A 20,117-nucleotide genomic window follows, 5' to 3' on the forward strand; every position below is an offset into this window, starting at 1 on the left:
TTAAAAATGACATCAAACACAAATAGACAGACATAAAGACGTCATAAAAGATGAGCAGAAGAATTAACTTGAATAGACAAGATTATGTCAGATTACAAAAAAGTACAAGTCATACAATTTAGAGTTAATAAGAATCTGACAGGATGCTACTTGTATCTAAGGGATATTAGGGTCCTGATTAGGTTATACTCTTGTGCTCACCTTTGCCCTTGCATTCCCCTTATTCTTCTTTTCTCCCATCATGCACGGTTACATGATTTATCATGTAAACTTTGGCTGAAAATATATAATCCTTTCTCAAAAGAATATATTTTTCAGGGTATTATGAATTAGAACTATTAGCAGGTTGCAGGTCCAACCTGTAATGAGCCAGACTTTGTAAAATAGATTGATCTGAACATGAATGGATCCACAATATCCTGAAACCCCAAAGAACAGATCAAGGAAGCATCAAATACCAAGATTCGGAACAAGAATTGCATCATGAGCTTTGGAACAAGTTATCTATTTCATTCAAGGCATATATGTTACAGAAAACTCCAAAGCATTAGCTTGCCATGTTTCTCAAACCAAACAAATTTTTGACTCAGATGAGCATGATAAAATGGAATCAGCAGCAGGTTGTCTATATCCTTGACATGGCACGTATACATGTAATAATGTAACAGATTGTTTTTCCACTCAAATATTCATGCATTGTTTTCCCATTCAAATATTCATGCATCCGCGCAAGCAAATTGAGCTTGCCTTCCAACTATGCAAGAATGCATGATCAGGAAAGACACAACTCACACAAGTATATGGACCATCTGGATGAGAGACTTCTCACTGTTCCTTCCAAATCTTCCCGGTCACCTTCAGCTTCAATTCTCTCCGATCGCCACCGGAGAAGAATAGGGCCATGTTTCGGTGGACGAGAAGACCATCGTAGCTATCACGTACCTTCTTGTGGCCGTCTCTTATGCTTCTAGGCACCCCTTGCCAGATTATCTTGCGTCCACTGCCGCCAACCTCAAGGCTGTAGCTATAATTTTTAGCCTCAGTCTCATCCCCCATGAAGCGCAAGAATGCTATGTAGACAGGTGCCATGGCCATCTGGAAAGCCTCGAAATGAAGGCAGAAGTACTGCCCAAAGCAACTAAATACCTGATGACACCATACCACGGAAAAAAAATGTGAATCATTACTGACATACATAGAACATAAGATGATACCACAAAAAAGATGACACAAGACAGTTTTTTTTTTTTTTGCATCAGCAATCCCCTCCCCCCCCCAAAAAAAAAAACAGAGAGAGAGAGAGAGAGAACCTCTATACTTCTTGGCATAAGAACTGAGGACTACAAAGATGTGAATGACTAGTGATATAGAACAGAAGATTCATAATAAGTCCAAAGAAAGTGAAGCAAAATGCCAGGGGTTATAAAGCCATCCAGGTGACATCAACTTCCCGATCAGAAGTCCAGTGAAGACATGGATGAACTCAAATTGAAAAGAAGCCTGAAATCGAATAGTAAAAAGCTCGCAAACAGGCCTAAGAAGTATGGTTACGAGTGTTGATTTCCTTTTGTTTTTGTTCTATATTAATGGAAGACTAAAGATCAGGTTCAAGCTTGTTCAATAAAAGATATAATAATCATCCAAACTGTATAATCATCCAAACTGTCCAACTATGAGGAGATTTGAATAAGGTTTGGAACTGGATTTATATTCTAAGGAGATGATTTGAATCCAGAGTCCACTCTATTTCCTCAGTCCTACTAATGATCACCTCAACAACCATTATACAACCATAATGAAATACAAATTAATAGCTAAACAAGATCTGGATCCAAATGCAACCCATTTCCAGCCCTACTTCTTTGCATCACCTGAGTAACTATCATGCAAAAGGATTGATGAACCAGAATATGCCAGTCTGTAGTGGAAGTCCTGAATGGAACCGGTGAGGAGCTAGGTCCTGGAAGAGGAGAGAACAAGGAGAGAAAAGAGGGAGAAAGAGAGGAAAGAGAGAACAGAGATCTCAAATTCAGCACCATAAAAAAAAAAAGGAAATATTTGGTGCTGGTGCCTCTATTGGCACTATAAGCACAGTCATGGATCCTAAAACCTCGCCCAACTCTAATAAGGACCTAAACAAGCCCTAAAATATATCAAATCAACATAAAAAGTGCATCCTGTGTAATACCAGGACACCTTATGTACCTTGTATTTGGGTATACTAGCATACAGGTACCATACTGATCTAGTCCCCGACAGGTACCGGCATTAGAACAGGGACTTTAAAATTTAAATCTTGGTTATGCACCTCGAACTAGTTACAATTTAACATCTAAATGTCGTATTGATAATTAAAAAAAGAATGAGCCTTAATTGAACACAATCTAAAGAAGCCGGTCCAGCCTTGTTCATTAAATATGCATGCTTCGAAGGTTGACTATGACTCCATAAAATTAGGCTCAAGCTAAACAAAACCAAAACATAAACACAAGAAAGAAATTCCTGCTCGGCCCAGTTATGGTCATTGTCATTGGAAGACAACTTTTACATGAATATTTCAGCCTTTGCATTTATCACCACATAAATCAAAGCCAATATTTTAATTGACAGCCACACTCCAAGAAAGATTTTGATGTGGATATTCTACAAATAGATTACCCCTACTGCAGTTTGTAAATTAAACTCATATTTAAGCATACACAGATACCACCATCAATTCAAGTGGAGACATGGCCATCCTGACCGAGCTAGACTCATTAATCAAAAGAGCCATCTTAAGGTTCAGGTTTCACTAGTTATAGGAACATGCAGGCTGATGTGATTTTCACTAATGGGCCAAAATAAAATAACAGTCAAAGAAAGCATGGGAACATATAGTGGAGCAGTTAAACCAAATGAATAGCACATATGGAATGTTCAAGTAATATATTACAAAATAACAATCAAAGAAAGCATGGGAACATGGTCCAAAAAGGAGCACGCAAGAACAAAATCACGAGTTAGTCATTAAGTATCATTTCACATCAGAATAATGCTTGAAAAAGTTGGAACAATACCGTTAGCATCCATGTGGCATTCTCAACCTCATCTGGATTTGATCTGACATATCGATGGTTAAAAGTGCTTCCATTGTGCATGTCAACCTTGTGATCATCTTTCAGATGACTCACCAAATGAGGAATATCACCTACAACAGTGCAATCAGAGCCTGCATAGGGACAATTGTAGGGTCGATATGCACATAGTGATTCATGTTTCAACTTGCAATAGTAAGGATAAATCCCATTACAACCAAAGCCCTGATACTTGCATGGAAGTTCAAGAGAAGCCGCCACTTTCTCCAAAGCAAGACATCTAATATTACCCAATTCATGCCTGCAAGTAGGACACCTATTGAGTGCTCTAGACTTGCATCCAGAACACAATGTGTGACCATTTGAACACTGAAAATACCCAAAAAGAATTGTCAGACAAATCCTTTTTTGTAGAAAGAATTGTTAAAAAGATCATTATATGAGCCAGTATAAAAGCTATGCTTGAAAACATATAACATATGAGAGAATCCACTCCTTTGGAAGAACAAATGAAGCAAAACCATAGAATTAAATTAAGAAAAAAGATAATGGAAAACCAAAATATGAATAGAACAGCTTTTTTTGTGTAATCCAGCAGTAAGGCAGGTTCAGCAAACAGATGTAGCAGAAGAAAACAAAGAGTTGAGAATAAAAATGACATAAAGACACCAATTTGATGCATAGCTCCCATGTCCATTTGATAACTACCTGATGCGGGACAACCCTAAAGAAGAGAAAAAAAAAAATCAATCCTAATGATCAAGCTTCCTTCTGTTCATCAATAACAAATCACGTCCGGCCAGAGGCTCATTATTCCCAGGACAGACAATATAGTTGCCTATACTCTGCTTAGGAGGTGTGATTGATTGATACGAGATTAAAGCGAGATCAATCTAAATGATGCAGACAAATGTCATTCTGGAGATCAGTAAACAACTAGTAATAGAAAAGTCATAAACAGATAGCAGAAATTAAACATGCTCACGAGTAAATGCAAAAAAAGAGATATAAATGGAATGAGGAGTAAAACTGTGATAGCCCAAAATCCAACCCAACCAAGCCCAGCCCAGCAGACCAAAGCCCAAAACGAAAAAAAAAAAAAACAAACAGAATAAAAATCGGGAAGAAGACTCCCGGTAGGAGTCTTCTTCTCCGGCGAGACCCAAGCCTATTAGGAGTCCTAGGATCTCTTGAAATCCTAGGACCCTCTATAAGAAGGTCTCCCCTCTCTCTTGAGATCGATCATCGGCCTCTTCTCCCTCTCTTTCTCTCCGATTTTTCCGAAGTAGAGCCGCGGGCACTGTTGGTTTCTCGCCGGTGAGGTCACCGGAGGTCAAGGTAAGCCTCCCTCCTTTTCCTCCCTTCCTTCCTCTTCCTCCCATGCCCTTGTGCGCGGCTGCCGGCGACGAGCGTCGCCGATTTTCGGTCGGGAAAGAGACCCTGTTTTTGAGCCTCTTTTTCCCGTGAACTTTTCCGACGCCGGTGATCGAAATTGACCGCCGGCCACGCTCCTCCGTGATCGGGGGAGTGGCCCCCGTCGGCCGCCGGCCTCCGCCGCGGCGGCCGTGGCCTGAACGGCCCGACAAAAGAGGGAACGCCGGTCCCCTGTTCCGGCACGGGAAGAACCAAGAAAAACAAGAGAAAAGAAAGAAAGAAGAAGAAAAAAAAAAAAGAAAAGAAAAGAAAAAAAAAGAAGAAAAAGAGAAAAAGAAAAGAAAAAGAGAAAAAGAAAAGAAAAGAAAATAATAAATAAATAATAATAATAATAAAATATATATATATATATTTATATATATATATGAACAAATAAATAAATAAATAAATAAATAAATAAATAAATAAAAAAATAAAAAAAAAAAGAAAAATGATGAGAGAGAGTTTCTCTCTCTTCTCTCTCTTCTTTCAGTCTGAACCCTGACTTTCTCTCTCTGGAATTGAATTTTCTCTCTCTACTTTCTCTCTCTAGAATTTTCTCTCTCTAGAATTTTCTCTCTCTTGATGGATTTCTCTCTCTCTAAGGTTATTCCTCTAGGATTAGCATAGTGGAAGGCTTCATCTGATGATTTTGATCGAGTTTAGGGAAGAGTCTGATTTTAAGTGAGGTTTTGATTTTGGGATTTGTTAGATTTAATTTTGAATTAAAATTAATATAAAAATATAATTTTGGATAATAGGCACGGAAGAATCTCCTAGAAGTTAGTCGATCCGTTTATTCAGTGCTCCATGAAAGATAAGTAATGAATCATCTTCTCGAGATATTCCATATTTATTCTGAAAATAAATAATTATTGTCTGAAATTATGCATGATTTATGAAATTATGTTTTGAAAGAAAAGTGCTTTTGAAATATTTTGGTATGTCGATTTATGCACATGTTCAGTGAAATATTTATGATATAAAGTGTTTTGATACAGATCGGATTTATGCTCTCAGCCTAATTATGTTTCAGTGGGCCCCGCCAATGGGGATTATACGTTGGTACTCAGTGGACCCTGCCAGTGGGGGTTGTGCGCTGGTATTTGTGGACCCTGCCAGTGGGGGTTGTGCGCTGGTGTTTATGGACCCTGCCTGTGGGGGTTGTGCGCTGGTATTTGTGGACCCTGCCAGTGGGGGTTGTGCGCTGGTATTCTGTGGACCCCACCAATGGAGGTTAAACGTTGGTCATAGTCAAGGCTGTTGAGTTACGAGTGTTTTGAATCGAATCGGATTTATGATTATATTATATGTGAATATTTGAAAATATTGGATTTGCATTAAATCAGCATGAAATATATTTTTATGTTTATTTGCAGCATTATTCTTGAAAATTATATAATATCTGAAATATCTGGTAGAGATACTTGTTACTTACTGGGCTGTCTAGCTCATTACCTTTCTTTCTATTTTTTTCAAATTCAGATAATTAATTTCGAGCGTGGAAAGAAATATTGGGACAAAGCTTTTAGAGGTGAGATTTAGCATTGTCAACTTCATTGAACTTAGATCTATTGTTTATTGTTAGTGAAAAATTTTATTGGATGTAAGACATTTGATTTAATTACTTGAATTAAAGTTGAATAATAATTATTTGAATTTATTCCGCTGCGATGCATTGATATCGTGATGAGATGCCTTGCATGCTTATGGAGAGAGTTCTTCATGAGTATGCGGCGGTTGCCGCGACCCTCGATTCACGATCTCGGGTCGGGGGCGTGACAAAAATATTAAACCCATGAGAAAAATCCAAGAAGTTGATAAGAATCCGGATCGTGGTAGTTAAGAAACTACTCTGATTAGGGCTCTTAATCTTTTAACCAAACAGATCCGTCGATAAAGAACTAGGTCGTTACCAACATCGGATCAAAAATAAAAAAAAATAAAAATCAAAGATCAACTGAGAAGGAACGAAAATCCTTAACAGCATATGATCTGTAGAATAAAAGATCACTCTTTTCTCTCAGCACGATAGATGAAAATTCTGAAGGAGACAGATCTTTCTTCGTGGGATAGGCTTGCGTAGGTAGATGGTGGAGTCGAATGAGGGTTGTAGGAACACTGGATCTTAAGTAGATGAAGGTTAAAGAGATAGGATAGAAAGTGGGCCTCATACCCTCTCCTTGTGGGGCGATTTCTTTTGGATCTCACACCCTCTCCCTCTCGAAGCGATTGACACAAGTATTTATGAAGTTTATAAAATCATTCATTACCCTCTTCATGAAAGATATAAAGATTTATATAAGACTCTAGGGATCCTATTTCTTTAAGAATCTCTTATCTTTTACAAGAAAGAAATCAGTCCTCCACAAACAAGTAAAGCATTATGTCTGATTTTCAAATAAAATAATCTACCATGGAAAAAAAATCAGCCTTCAACAAAATAAGTAGCCAAGAACTCTTAAAGAATTCTCGAAAAAAAAATGAAACTCCATATGGGCGCTTGATGCTTGGCACAACCTGACATGAGAATCCTTGGGCATGGCACACGCTGGCATGCATATTTCTTCCCTGAGCATGTGGAGAGTGATGTCTCCAAAGGTGACATGGATAAATCCAAATATGGCCCTACGGATCCAAAGCTAAATGCATTAAAAACTTATTGACTGAAAATAAATAACTGAAGTAGAATCAATCTAATGGGGCTTCTTTGATCCAAATCGAATCTACATCATGTCGCTGACTTCTGATGGCTCTGGTGTCCGCACCAATTCTCCTAAGGTGAGGAGAACTCGATCCTATCGAGTGTGGATCGATTTCGCTTTGGTAATGCTTAAGTAGATTGGGATCAATGCGTTGCAGCTCTTCTCGAGTGATCCAGATATCTTCAGACTCCGATCGACCTCACCATCTGACCAAATATCGCTAATAGCCTCGACTCCGGATGGAGAGGATCTGCTAATCCAAAATTTTCTCAATCTGATCGTGTTTTGCTGACATTTTGGCTGGTGGACACTCAGAGACAGGTTCACTCTCAAAGGTTGGCTCAGGCTCAAATGGCTCACTAGGTATCCAAGTTGGTTCTTTATAGGCAACAAGATCTGTAATATTAAAAGTAGAGCTAATCCCAAAATCAGAAAGTAAGTCCACAACATATGCATTTAATTCAATTTTCTTTATGATCTTAAACGGACCTGCTCTTTGGGCATGTAATTTCTTCACGATTTCAGATGGAAATCATTCAGGCCTCAATCGAACTATCACATAGTCTCCCACCGCAAACTCTTGGACACGTCGATGAGAATCTGCATTCTGTTTATAAACTTTATTGCTAATACTAATTTTTTTACTGATCTCTTTATGCAAACTCTTGACATGCTGTGCAAATGACTCTGCAGATTCGAAAATCCTAGCATGCATGGGCAGTGGGATGAGGTCTATTGATTTTCTAAGTTGATATCCATGAACTACTTCAAAAAAACTCATGCTCATGGACCTATTAACAGAGCTATTATATGCAAATTCGGCTCGAGACAGCAAAAGATCCCAGTTACTCATATGTTCTCGAATCAAGCAACACAATAGATTTTCAAAACTCCTATTGACCACTTTGGTCTGACCGTCCGTTTGCGGATGATAGGCAGAAAAAAATTTTAGTTTTATGCCTAGAAGGTGCCATAGGGTTTTTCAAAAGTAGCTCATAAATCTAACATCCCTATCAGAAACAATGATTTTAGACAATCCATGTAGTCTAACAATCTTATCAAAGTATATCCTTGCAACTTTCAACGCATCAGATGTTTGGCACTTGGGCAAGAAATGGGCCATTTTTGAAAATTTATCTATAACCACTAGAACAGAATCATGCTTCCTAGCTGTCCTAGGTATCTCATCAAAGTATATCCTTGCAACTTTCGACGCATCAGATGTTTGGCAACTGGGAAAGAAATGGACCATTTTTGAAAATCTATCTATAACCACTAGAATAGAATCATACTTCCTAGCTGTCCTAGATAATCCCAAAACAAAATCCACACTAACATCTTGTCAAGGAAAATCTGGTATAGGTAAGGGCGTATATAAGCCGGTGTTTTATTTTTTCTGCTTGGCCACGGCACACGTTCTACATTGGGCAACAATTCGGGCGACATCTCTTTTCAAGCTTGGCCAAAATAACAGAGCTTCTACCAACTCTATGATTTTATTCCTACCAAAGTGTCCAGCTAATCCTCCAGCATGTAGTTCCCAAACTAAAAAATCTCTTAAAGATGTACGGAGGATACACAGCCTAATTTCTCTAAATAGGTAACTATCCTGAAGGGTGTATTCACTACATTCTCTAGATGGCCATTTACGTAAAGTGGTAAGTATGTCACCAAAATCTGGATACTCATAATCTTCTTTAATCTTATCAAAACCAACAACTTCTATACTAACGATGGACAGCAAAGTATGACGACAACTCAAGGCATCAGCAGCACGATTTTCTACACCTGCATGGTATTTCAAAATAAAAGTATAGGTTTGCAAAAACTCGACCCACCTACCGTGTCTATGATTTAATTTCTTTTGAGAATTCAGAAATCGGAGGGCTTCATAGTCAGAGTATAAAATAAATTCTTGCAGTAGTAGGTAATATCTTCAATATCTTAAAGCTTGGATTACCGTATAAAAAACTCCTTATCGTAGGTAGAATACTTGAGTTTAGAATCGTTAAGTTTCTCGCTAAAGTATGCTACCGGATGACCTTCTTGACTAAGGACACCACCAATCACAACTCCGGATGCATCGCACGCTACTTCAAAAATCTTGAAAAAATCAGGTAGACGTAAGACTGGGGCATGGGTCATCTTGTCCTTAATGTCTAGAAAAGCTCTATTGGCTGTCCTACTCCATTCAAACTTTTTTTTTCTAATGCAATCAATGATGGGAGCGACTATGGTGCAAAATCTTTTTATGAATCTACGATAAAAGGTTACTAATCTATGAAAACTCCGTACGTCATGCACACTCTTGGGTCCCGGCCACTCAACTATTGCTTTAATTTTTTCAGAATCGACAGACACACCATCGGAGGTAACAACAAAACTTAAAAAGATGATACGGTCTGTCATGAAAGCACACTTCTTAGGATTAGCATACAAACTTTCTATTCTAAAAACTTGACACACTCATCGGAGATGGTCTAGATGGTCTTCTCTAGTTTGACTATAGATCAAAATATCATCAAAGTATACGACTACAAATACTCTTATAAATGGTCATAGTATTTGGGTCATCAACCTCATGAAAGTACTAGAGGCATTAGATAATCCAAATGGCATCACCATCCACTCATATAAACCATCTTTTATCTTAAAAGCAGTTTTCTACTCATCTCCCGATCTAATCCTTACTTGATGATAACCACTCTTAAGATCAATCTTAGAAAAGATAGTGGCTCCGACCATTATATCTAGCATGTCATCTAACCTAGGGATGGGAAAGCGGTACTTAATAGTGATCTTATTAATGGCACGGCTATCTATGCACATCCTCCATATACCATCTTTTTTTGGAGTCAGTAGTGCAGGAACCGCGCAAGGACTCAAACTCTCCCTCATAAATCTTTTTTTTATCAGCTCTCCAACTTGTCTTTGTAGCTCAGCATGCTCATTAGATTCAACCTATATGGGGCAAGTTGGATAAGGTAGATTCAGGAACTAAATCAATGACATGTTGAATGTTTCTCATAGGCGGTAAGTAATCTAGAAGATCCTCAGGAAAGATATCATAAAACTCATTAAGAAAGCTAGCTACTTCCTTAGGATAATCCACCTTAGAATCCTCACAAACTTCTCTTGCAGCAAGCATCCAAACTGGTGATCCTTCACTCATGGTCATCTCTAATTCTTTAGCACCTATCAGATGGAGGCTTTTCTTCTTGATGTTTTCTTTTGGTCCATCGCCTATCTTTCTATTGGTAGCCTTGGGTGGAGAAGGATTAATCGTGATCTTCTTACCCTGATGAGTAAAACTACAGGAGTTGGTTCGGTCATAAATTGTAACATCATTGTCGAATAGCCAAGGCCAACCTAATATGATACTTCCGACTTTCATGAGTAAGACATTGCACCACACATCATCCTGGTAGGAATGAAACTGGATGGGCACACGGCACCTAAATTTGATGGGAATAGAGGAGGAATCTATCCACGACACACGATATGGGCTGGGATGATCTACAGGAGTTAATCCTAATCGCTTAACCGTATCGGTGGAGATGGCGTTGATACAACTACCGCTATCAATGATCACCTTACAAATTTTATCGTCAAATTTTATGAAGGTATGAAAAATAAAGGTCCTACGTCAGTCTTCACTTTTCTTAGTTTGTGCTAGGACATACCTAACGACTCCAAGCCTAAGGTCTGACTCGGGTGCAACATAACCTAGGATGTCCTCAGTACTCTCAAACTGCTCGGCTAAATCTGGATCAGCTTCATAAACTTCCTCCTCAATATTTTTTAGAATTTTTTCTTCTAATTCTTCTATGAATAATGATCGATTGGGACATTGTGCAGCAAAGTGACCGTAACTATGGCACTTAAAGCAATGGGATCGAGAACTACTTTCTTTTGATAACTCTCCTATAGTTCCTTTTCCTTTATCTTCTTTTCTCCCAATAGGATTTGTAGGTGGAGGTCAATTACTAGGAGCTTGATTAATATTGAATCTCGATCCAGAAGGGGTTACTCGGTTGGGTTCAAGACGACGAAGAGTCGAATATCTAGAAAATCTTTCAAAGTCTAAGGCAAGTTGATAAGCTTGTTCTAACGTGGCTACCTCTCGCAGAAAGAGCTCACGCTGGATATCCTCTCGTAATCCAGCTCTAAATCTAGACAAGGTAACAACCCTATCTTCGGCTACTCCACATCTCATGAGGTACTCATCAAATCTCATGATATACTCGATGACTGATTTATTCCCTTGAGTAAGCCTCTGCAATTGATCTAAAAGTCTTTGTTGGTAGGAGGTAGGGAGGTACTTCTCTCTGAGTTTCTCTTTCATCTCATCCCAGATTTCTATCGGATCTTGTCTCCTCTGATTGAGAAGACGCTCAATATTTTTTCAATAAAATCGGGTTTGCCTAACCAATTTCATCCTAGCAAACCTAACTCTCCTTGCTTCAGTCATTTCATACCACCCAAAGTAGTGGTCCATGCCTGATTCCCAATCTAGGTACTCTCTTGGATCTAGACAACCATCAAAACTTGGTGCTTCGACCTTCACATTCCTAAGGATATGCTCATCTTGATCGAACTGGTTATGGTGCGGGCGTACCCCTATAGGTCGATCAAGTTCTAAATTCTTACCTTTCTGTCCTATAGATAGTCGGGGAGACTCAAGTTCAGGTTGTTTCTGCCTAGCTTCTTTTAATACCACTATTCTCTCATCCATGACTTTCATAAAATTTTTCATGTCATCAAACTTTTCAGTCAGAGCATTCATGATGGCTGCTATATTGGGATCCATATTGGTGTTGGGTAGAAAAGTAAGATGTTGATACCATGTACCTGATCTAGTGGTCATGCAACTCTAGGATGCAGGAACAAGGTGCAATAAAAATTAAAATGCTTGAAAGTAAAGTATGAAATTTAAAGTATGAAAATTTAACTTGCGAAAATTTAAATTGCTGAATTTAAACTAAAGTCCTAATCAACTTGCTCTGATACCAAATTGATGCGGGACAACCCTAAATAAGAGAGAAAAAAAAATCAATCCTAATGATCAAGCTTCTTTCTGTTCATTAACAACAAATCACGTCCGGTCAGAGACTCATTATTTTCAAGACAGACAGTATAGTTTCCTATACTCTGCTCAGGAGGCGTGATTGATTGATACGAGATTAAAGCGAAATCAATCTAAATGATGCAGACAAATACCATTCTAGAAATCAGTAAACAACTAGCAATAGAAAAGTCATAAATAGATAGCAGAAATTAAACATGCTCATGAGTAAATGCAAAAAATGAGATATGAATGGAATGAGAAAGAGTAAAACATTAAACCCGTGAGAAAAATTCAAGAAGATGATAAGAATCTAGATCGTGATAGTTAAGAAACTATCCTGATTATAGCTCTTAATCTTTTAACCAAACAGATCCATCGATAAAGAACTAGGTCTTTACCAACATCGGATCGAAAATAAAAAAAAATAAAAATCAAAGATCAACTGAGAAGGAACGAAGGTCCTTGACAGCATATGATCTGTAGAATAAAAGATCATCCTTTTCTCTCAGCACGATAGATGAAAATTCTGGAGGAGACAAATCTCTCTTGGTGGGATAGGCTTGCGTGGGTAGATGGTGGAGTCGAATCAGGATCGTAGGAATACTGGATCTTAAGTAGATGAAGGTTAAAGAGATAGGATAGAAAATGGGCCTCACACCCTCTCCTTGTGGGGCAATTTCTTTTGGGTCTCACACCCTCTCCCTCTCAGAGTAATTAACATAAGTATTTGTAGAGTTTGTAAAATCATTCCTTGCCCTCTTCATGAAAGATACAAAGATTTATATAGGACTCTAGGGATCCTATTTCTTTAGGAATCTCTTATCTTTTACAAAGAAAAAATCAGCCCTCCATAAAAAAGTAAAGCATTATGTCTGATTTTCAAATAAAATAATTTACCATGGGAAAGAAATCAATCTTCAACAAAATAAGTAGTCAAGAACTCTTAATGAATCCTTGGGAAGAAATGGAACTCTATGTGGGCGCTTGATGCTTGGTACAACTTGACATGAGAATCCTTGGGCACGGCACTCGCTGGCATGTATATTTCTTCCCTACGCATGTGGAGAGTGGTGGCTCCAAAGGTGACGTGGACAAACCTAAATATGACCCTATGGACCCAAGGCTAAATGCATTAAAAACTTATTGACTAAAAATAAATAACTGAAGTAGAATCAATCTAATGGAGTTTCTTCGATCCAAATCGAATCTACATCATGTCGCTGACTTCTGATGGCTCTGGTATCCGCACCACTACCACACAGATCAGAAAGGATGAAAAGAGAAAGCATGGAGAGAGAGAGATGTTGGAAGAATTTGACTAAGGCCACGTATCCACAATAACATGATTTTAGGATAGAAAACCCAATCAGTAAGTGTTCTGGTATCCTAAAAAAATCTTAGAACTGTAGGATTGACGGTCTTTCACAATCCCACCAACTTTTCTTCTCACCTCCCCTTAGTGCGGCCCTCACTGTTCGTATGCAGTTACACACTGAGATAGGAGGTTGCCATCCAAACAGGCTCAAGAGGCAGAGAACATATATCTCTTAGTAAGCAGATCTTGACAACAAACAATTAGCCTGCTCTTTTGTTTTATAGCAACTTAAGTTAGCAGCTCAGGATGACCAACATGAAAAAGAGTTCTACAAGAATGATTATGATGGCTAACTGCAACCCACCAGTAGATCTAGCCAGAAAAGAAATTACATAGCAAAGACCTACAATAAAAACGTGTTGCTGTAATAAATAATTTGAAGCAGTAGTTATCAACAAAGTGTTGGGAATACACTAATCTACTTCAATCCAGTTTCCCCTCAATCATAGATAATGCCAGGGGAGCCTAGGGTAATCTAAGTACAGTACAGGTTCCTTTTATTCTTTCCGTGATTTCTCTCCTTTTCTTTTACTTGTTTTAAGACTTTTCCTGTTTGCCAACTCGGTTTTGTAGTAACGCATCTGCTTCCTTTTCCCTAACATATCCTGCATCAATTGCAAGATATAGTTGAAATATGTTGAAAAAAGTTAATTGTGTCGTCACATCAAATTCAGTGTGCATTAAAACTGGAGTGAACATGGGTGCGCAGAAACAATAAATAGCATGAATCATATCAGAAAATGCATCAAAAGTCTCAATTTACTTCAGTTATGTTGACAGGCAGAATAGATACAACAAATACTTGTTTGATGACTTATTTTGATTTGTAAGTAATATTAAGATATTGAGGATAGATTCAAAGAAAATTATCAAATCAAGTAAAGCAAGCTAACAACTTGTCCTGTTTTATTGGTCTTAGGCACAAAACATCAGTGCATGAATAGCAGCATGCCCGGTGAATCATGTGAGACCCATGAATTGCATGCTATTGCCAAGTGCCCATGGCCATGTCAGTGCATAATGCCAGGCATGTAAATGGCTGCCTGTGGTTGCAAAAGCTTATGCATATAACAGTATTATATACTAATATGATATGTTGTGGGACAGTCCTACTCTCCTCTGGAAAGTGCTATTATGTCCTCCATCAGTTAATAAAAAACTACTTAAGACAATTACTATCTATTCTCATGCACCAGCCCATTATTCTAGTGAATTTACCTATATGGCCTTTATAAACGGTCGACACTATTATAACATGGAACGTAAATGATATCACAAAGAATCCACATTCAGTCAAACACTTCACATAACAAATGGTAAGACAGCAACACCACAAACTCAAACATATATTATAAAGGATCCAACTTTACGAAAATATAAAAGCTAATACATGGCAATAAAAAGTCAAATCCATATTCCATGCATATGAAAGTATTGATGGCTTTCATTTCTCTAAAGGGCCACTCTGATCCGGAATCTTAGAGGCACTGCAGTTCCTGTGCATAATAGTCTCCCTATATTTCATTAAAAATTTGGGACCCACTGTAGAGAAGCAGCAGTATCTCAAAATATATAAAAACTAAACACATGAACACTTAGAGCCCAGCCACATGCAGCCGGACTCACAGACTTTCGCATTATATGTAGTAAATATAGAAAAAAGATTTTCTAGCAGAGGAAACTATCCAAGTAACCACGAACAGACTAACTACAAACATAAAGAACAAGTGAAAATGAACTTTTTTTTTTGGTAAAAAAAAAAAAAAAACAAATGTTTAAGAGAGTTGAATATAAAGCAAACCTGATGGATGGGTGGATACATAGCATTCAGGCAAACAGGACATTCTAGGAGTTCATAAACACTGCTAGCAACAGATATGCTCGGCTTTGATAAATGCTGAGCATAGTTATTGGCATCCTCATTGATATCCATCATATCTTCAATATTCTGAGGATCACTAGACTCAGGATCACAAGATGACATGACTAGCCGGTACAGACAACTGTAAGATCTGTTTCCAAAAGAAAACAAGCCACGTCAATTTACATTCTGGTTCATCATTCTTGCAAATTTCACAATATTAAATTAAAAAGTGCTTTGTTAATTTTCAAGAAACAATGCACAAGATAGTCTCCTTTTTGACTCAGACAAAAATACCCGATTAATTTGAAAATAGCTTTTAGAAGTCTTATTTGAAAATTGTCATTCTAACTAACAAATAACACTTGCATGTACCATTAGTATGTATTGCAATGATATGCTCAATAGGAGTTTCAATTTTTATTTTTTTACAATATAATGGCAAAATGTTCATTAAGCATACGAACATCATAAAGTCATTATGGGGTTAAACATGCAATCTCTAGATATATAGTTACGGTGATGTCTCAGATAGAAACAATTAAACTGTATCTGTTTAAAAGTTAAAACCATATTTCACAGCATTTGATGTCACATAATTTTTTTTTCCATCTGACGACAATGTAAGGGATGACAACCATATTGTCTATGGGTTCAAGCTCTAGGGTAGTCAAACCTGGTGGACATGAGGGAGGAAAAAATTTCTCTAAATTTCTATGTAACTAAACTTGCAATGCTTCCACATCTACTTGCAAATCCAAGTTTTATTTTATCAAAATGCTCCTTGAGATAATAAAAGGTCTGATATAATGTCACTTTTTCCATTTGATGACAATGTAGGACATTACAGCCATATGGTCCATGACATTCGAGTTCTAGGGTAGTCAAACCTAGTGGAGAAAAGGGGGAAAGAAAGAAAGCGAAACTTCTCTAAATTTCTACATCACTCAACTTGTAATGCTGCTGCATCTACTTGTAAACCCACATTTTGTTTTATTAAAATGCTCCTTGAAGTAATAGAAGAAGAACTGACAAAAGAGTAGCACAATTCTCCATTTATGCAACAGGTCAACCTCATAAATCAATTTCAACAAAAATGCTGAAAGCAATCCCAGCTTTGAGTCAGTCCAGTGTGAGGGGAAAGTTTGTTTAGAAGTTTTTACCAAATATTAGAACCATCATATATGGTTGTTTTTATCTCACATTCACCAATTGCGATGCATATTATGGTGAGATGAACCACAACAGACCATGCCTCCATCATCACAAACATAGGTTAATGTGCGTTTGAGTGAAATTTATATAAAAATTCTAAAGAAACAGCCAAAAAGTCACCGTTCTTGCATAAATTGCAGTTTACGATGAAGAGAGTAAACAATACTGAAGAGATAACAAGACCATAAGTAAGGATCATCAGATTCTCTTCTCACTTCTCAGCTTTAATTTCCTCTCTCTCTCTCTCTCCCTCTCTCTCCCCCCTATTTGATTTGGGTGCCCAACTCTAGATTTCCTCTCCTTGGACCTATTTTGTTTTTCATTTTTCCAGGTATATAGCAAATAAATGAAGTTCTTATCAGGTTGATAGGTTGATAAGGGTCCATGCATGGGGTGCCCGTGCCTTTATTTGTCTTTTCAACTCGATTATAAACAAGTGAGGTCCAAGCTGAGGTTCTGTTGACACAACTGAAATCCAACCAGACCCATGCCCTTGCTACTCTAATTCTCCCACCTGGATGGCCAACTATAGCTAACTAATATAACTGAAATTTTAGTTGATTAACTATTCCCCCCCAACTCCACATCAATGAAATCCTTTGGACATTTTCCATCAATTCAAGCCTATATGTAATCCTTATGCTCATTCGGAAATTCCTTCTCCATTTTGTTGAAAGTTAGAGATGAACTTTAGTATAGAAAGGAGGAAACTCTTGCTTATCGAAATGGTATGTAGGTGAGTGTAACAAATAGCTGGTTGAAATTTAGGGACAAGACAGCAAAAGAAAGATACAAGACAATACAATTTGCTTACTTATTGGGCTAGACCATCCTCGGTGTGATATAGCATCACAAATGTTCTTTTCTTTTCAATATTTTTAATTACTTCCCCTACAAATTGTCACTTAATCATATAGCAAATAAACCTCATTTTGCACCCCCCTCCCCCACCAAAAAAAAAAAACACCCACCCACGCACACACAAAAAAAGAGCCAAATTCCACCCTACGTATGTGTGCCTCCACAAAGCCTACCAATGACCATATCATGGATAAGTAGAATGAAGTTTCCAACTTAACTCACATAGGACACATTTTTACCATTAAATCTCAAGCATCTCTTTAAGGCTATCATAGAGAGAAAGCCTAGAGCAACAAGCCACAAGGAGTCCCCTAGATAGAAATTGCTTTTGAGTTTTGATCTCCAACATCTCTTCTTGCTACTTGAATTGTCTATTGGAAGTACACCTCATGATCTTTTTGTTTGGCAATCTTTTTCTACCAGCAATACTGAGTCTTGAACCTTTGGCATAATGACTTGGCATCTATATTTTCAACTCTCTTTTAATTGAATTGAGATAAAGTTGTTCAGCCCACTAATTTTCATATCTTTCCAGCTTACCTTTTGCTCCCACATTAAGTTATGGTTCTCTTCTTCAATTGTTTGGTTTCTTTCCTTCATTTGCTTGGAACAATCAATATTTAATGGACATGAAATTCATTCCTCTTGCTTTAAGATAAGCTACTTCTAATACAACGATAAAGCTTTTGATGAAACATGCTAAGCTTGCCAACAAGATAATTTTAATGATTATTGGCTAATTTCATCGTTGCCACTCATATGGCTCCTAAGATCTAGGTTATTCTTCTTCAGCTATTTAATTCCTTCTTTGACAAAAATCCTTAAGCAAGCGAAACAATTAAAGAGTTATTTTTCCAATCATCGAGCTTCTCGACCTCCATCTTTGTTGCAGCTCAGCTAATTCGTTCAATATGTTTTTGTGGCCGATCTGGTTCATGCATCAGGTTTTCTCATCAAGATATTGCAATACTTCACATGTTTTATCGCTCAAAACAACATCGCAACTCAATTTTCTAACTCCTACTTGCTTATTATCCAAGTGGTCTAGCTTGTCATGTGTATTGTGAACTCTTGCATTAATCTCTGCATGTTCTCTGAAACAAACAAAAGGGACAATATCCTGTCCAACGATTAATATTTGCAAAAAGGCTAGTTTTTTTAACATGTGAAACATCATAGCTGCTCTATAATTTACGTATATTTCAAAGCTGCTCCAGAAGTTGCTATCTTGATATGGAAAAGCTGTAATACTGGAATAATCAAAACAGGAATGCATAACGAGCTTTTAAACTATATGGTTATAATTTCAATGGATGATGAGCTTGAGCCTATAATGACACTACGAAAATATGAACTCAACCTTCCAAGCCAAACAAGTCATTCCCAGATTAAACAGAAAGACCCTACACCTACAGTGATGGTGTCAAAATTCACAGTAAAACAACATTGCTAACCACTAGAAACACATATTCGACTTTTTAAACAATAATATGGACATACTGTTAATATCTACCCAATGTGGCATCTGCCACGAATTCTATTAACAGAAAGATAATTTAAAGTAATCTTCCTACACAATCTAAAAGAAGTTAAAGACCTAAAGACAGGAAAATAACAAAAAGATGATTTGAAGTTCCCAAATCCCATCAAGACAATTGGACTGGTGTTGATATACAGATGAACTAGCACAAACATGAGATCCAAACCATGCAAAAGGATCCGCTAATCAAACAAAATAGAGAAAAAAAGAGTAAAGTGGAAATTCTGCGGATCCAATTCTCTGAAAGGGGGGCTTTTAAGTTTTTATTTGCAAGGATTAAGAGAAAGATGTAAAACTGTCAGCCAGCAAATACTTTAAAAACCTCAAAGATCCAATATTTCTAGAAATAGGAGAGGACAAATAACAGTCACCGTTACCATAAAAGAGAAAAAAAAAATCCAATCTTTAAGCCAATGCCGCATCAAACTCGATCAAAAAACCACAAAAAATCAGAAATTGGATAGGATCAGCGAATCTCTAATTCAATCCGTACCTTTCAAAACGAGAGGAGGAAGAAGAAGCACTGCTACAGGATCAGAACCCTCATTTGAGCTGGACGAATCGGGACGATAGATTTTTTTCCAATTAAAGCCTTGGATCGCCGGGATTCGCTCTCGCCAAATATTTTGTCTCGGGTGACGGTAGATAGCGAGGGGCGCGGTTTGGTGTTCCGGCGGTCCACCGGGACTCCGAGCCGGCACAGCGGGGCGACGCGAAAGCGTAGGTTCAAAGCATTTAAAGAAAGAGAGGCGCCAAAAAGGCAAAAGTGTTGGATAAGGATTTGCCTCCTAAATGCGGACGGTGAACCGTGATGGTAATGTTAAAACGCCCGTGTAGAGTTTCTATGCGGAGGCACCGATCTACCGTCCGATGCATGCTTAATGGATCCCTGCCCTTAGCATTAGGATGGAATTTCAAAACAGATATTGATTTTTGGATCCCTGGTTAAGCTGTCATTTAATGTTTGGATTTTGCTGACTGGAGATCTTTCTGGCTAACATTTCT

At 37.8% G+C, this 20,117-nt stretch overlaps 1 protein-coding gene across 1 annotated transcript; it reads right to left on the reverse strand.

Moving 5' to 3' along the window:
• Nucleotides 1–493: 493 nt before the first annotated feature.
• LOC105052753 (E3 ubiquitin-protein ligase DIS1) lies at nucleotides 494–19,825 on the reverse strand. The gene is made up of 4 exons (XM_010933693.4): nucleotides 19,606–19,825; nucleotides 15,437–15,647; nucleotides 3,057–3,443; nucleotides 494–1,146 (listed from the first exon to the last, which is right to left on the reverse strand). Exons 2-4 carry the CDS (start codon nucleotides 15,617–15,619, stop codon nucleotides 826–828), a joined length of 891 nt encoding a protein of 296 aa, XP_010931995.1. The 5' UTR covers nucleotides 15,620–15,647; nucleotides 19,606–19,825; the 3' UTR covers nucleotides 494–825.
• Between the last annotated feature and the right edge of the window lie 292 nt (nucleotides 19,826–20,117).

The sequence above is a fragment of the Elaeis guineensis genome, chromosome 10 (assembly GCF_000442705.2).
Source record: "Elaeis guineensis isolate ETL-2024a chromosome 10, EG11, whole genome shotgun sequence".
Classification (NCBI taxonomy): Eukaryota; Viridiplantae; Streptophyta; class Magnoliopsida; order Arecales; family Arecaceae; genus Elaeis; species Elaeis guineensis.

Excerpts from the sequence above, each read along its gene's own strand:
- LOC105052753 (XM_010933693.4), bottom strand. The coding sequence starts at position 15,619 with ATGTCATCTTGTGATCCTGAGTCTAGTGATCCTCAGAATATTGAAGAT. Across the intron at positions 3,444-15,436 it reads TGTATCCACCCATCCATCAG|TGTTCAAATGGTCACACATT; the intron begins GTTTGCTTTATA and ends GGGTATTTTCAG. Across the intron at positions 1,147-3,056 it reads ATGCCACATGGATGCTAACG|GTATTTAGTTGCTTTGGGCA; the intron begins GTATTGTTCCAA and ends TGGTGTCATCAG.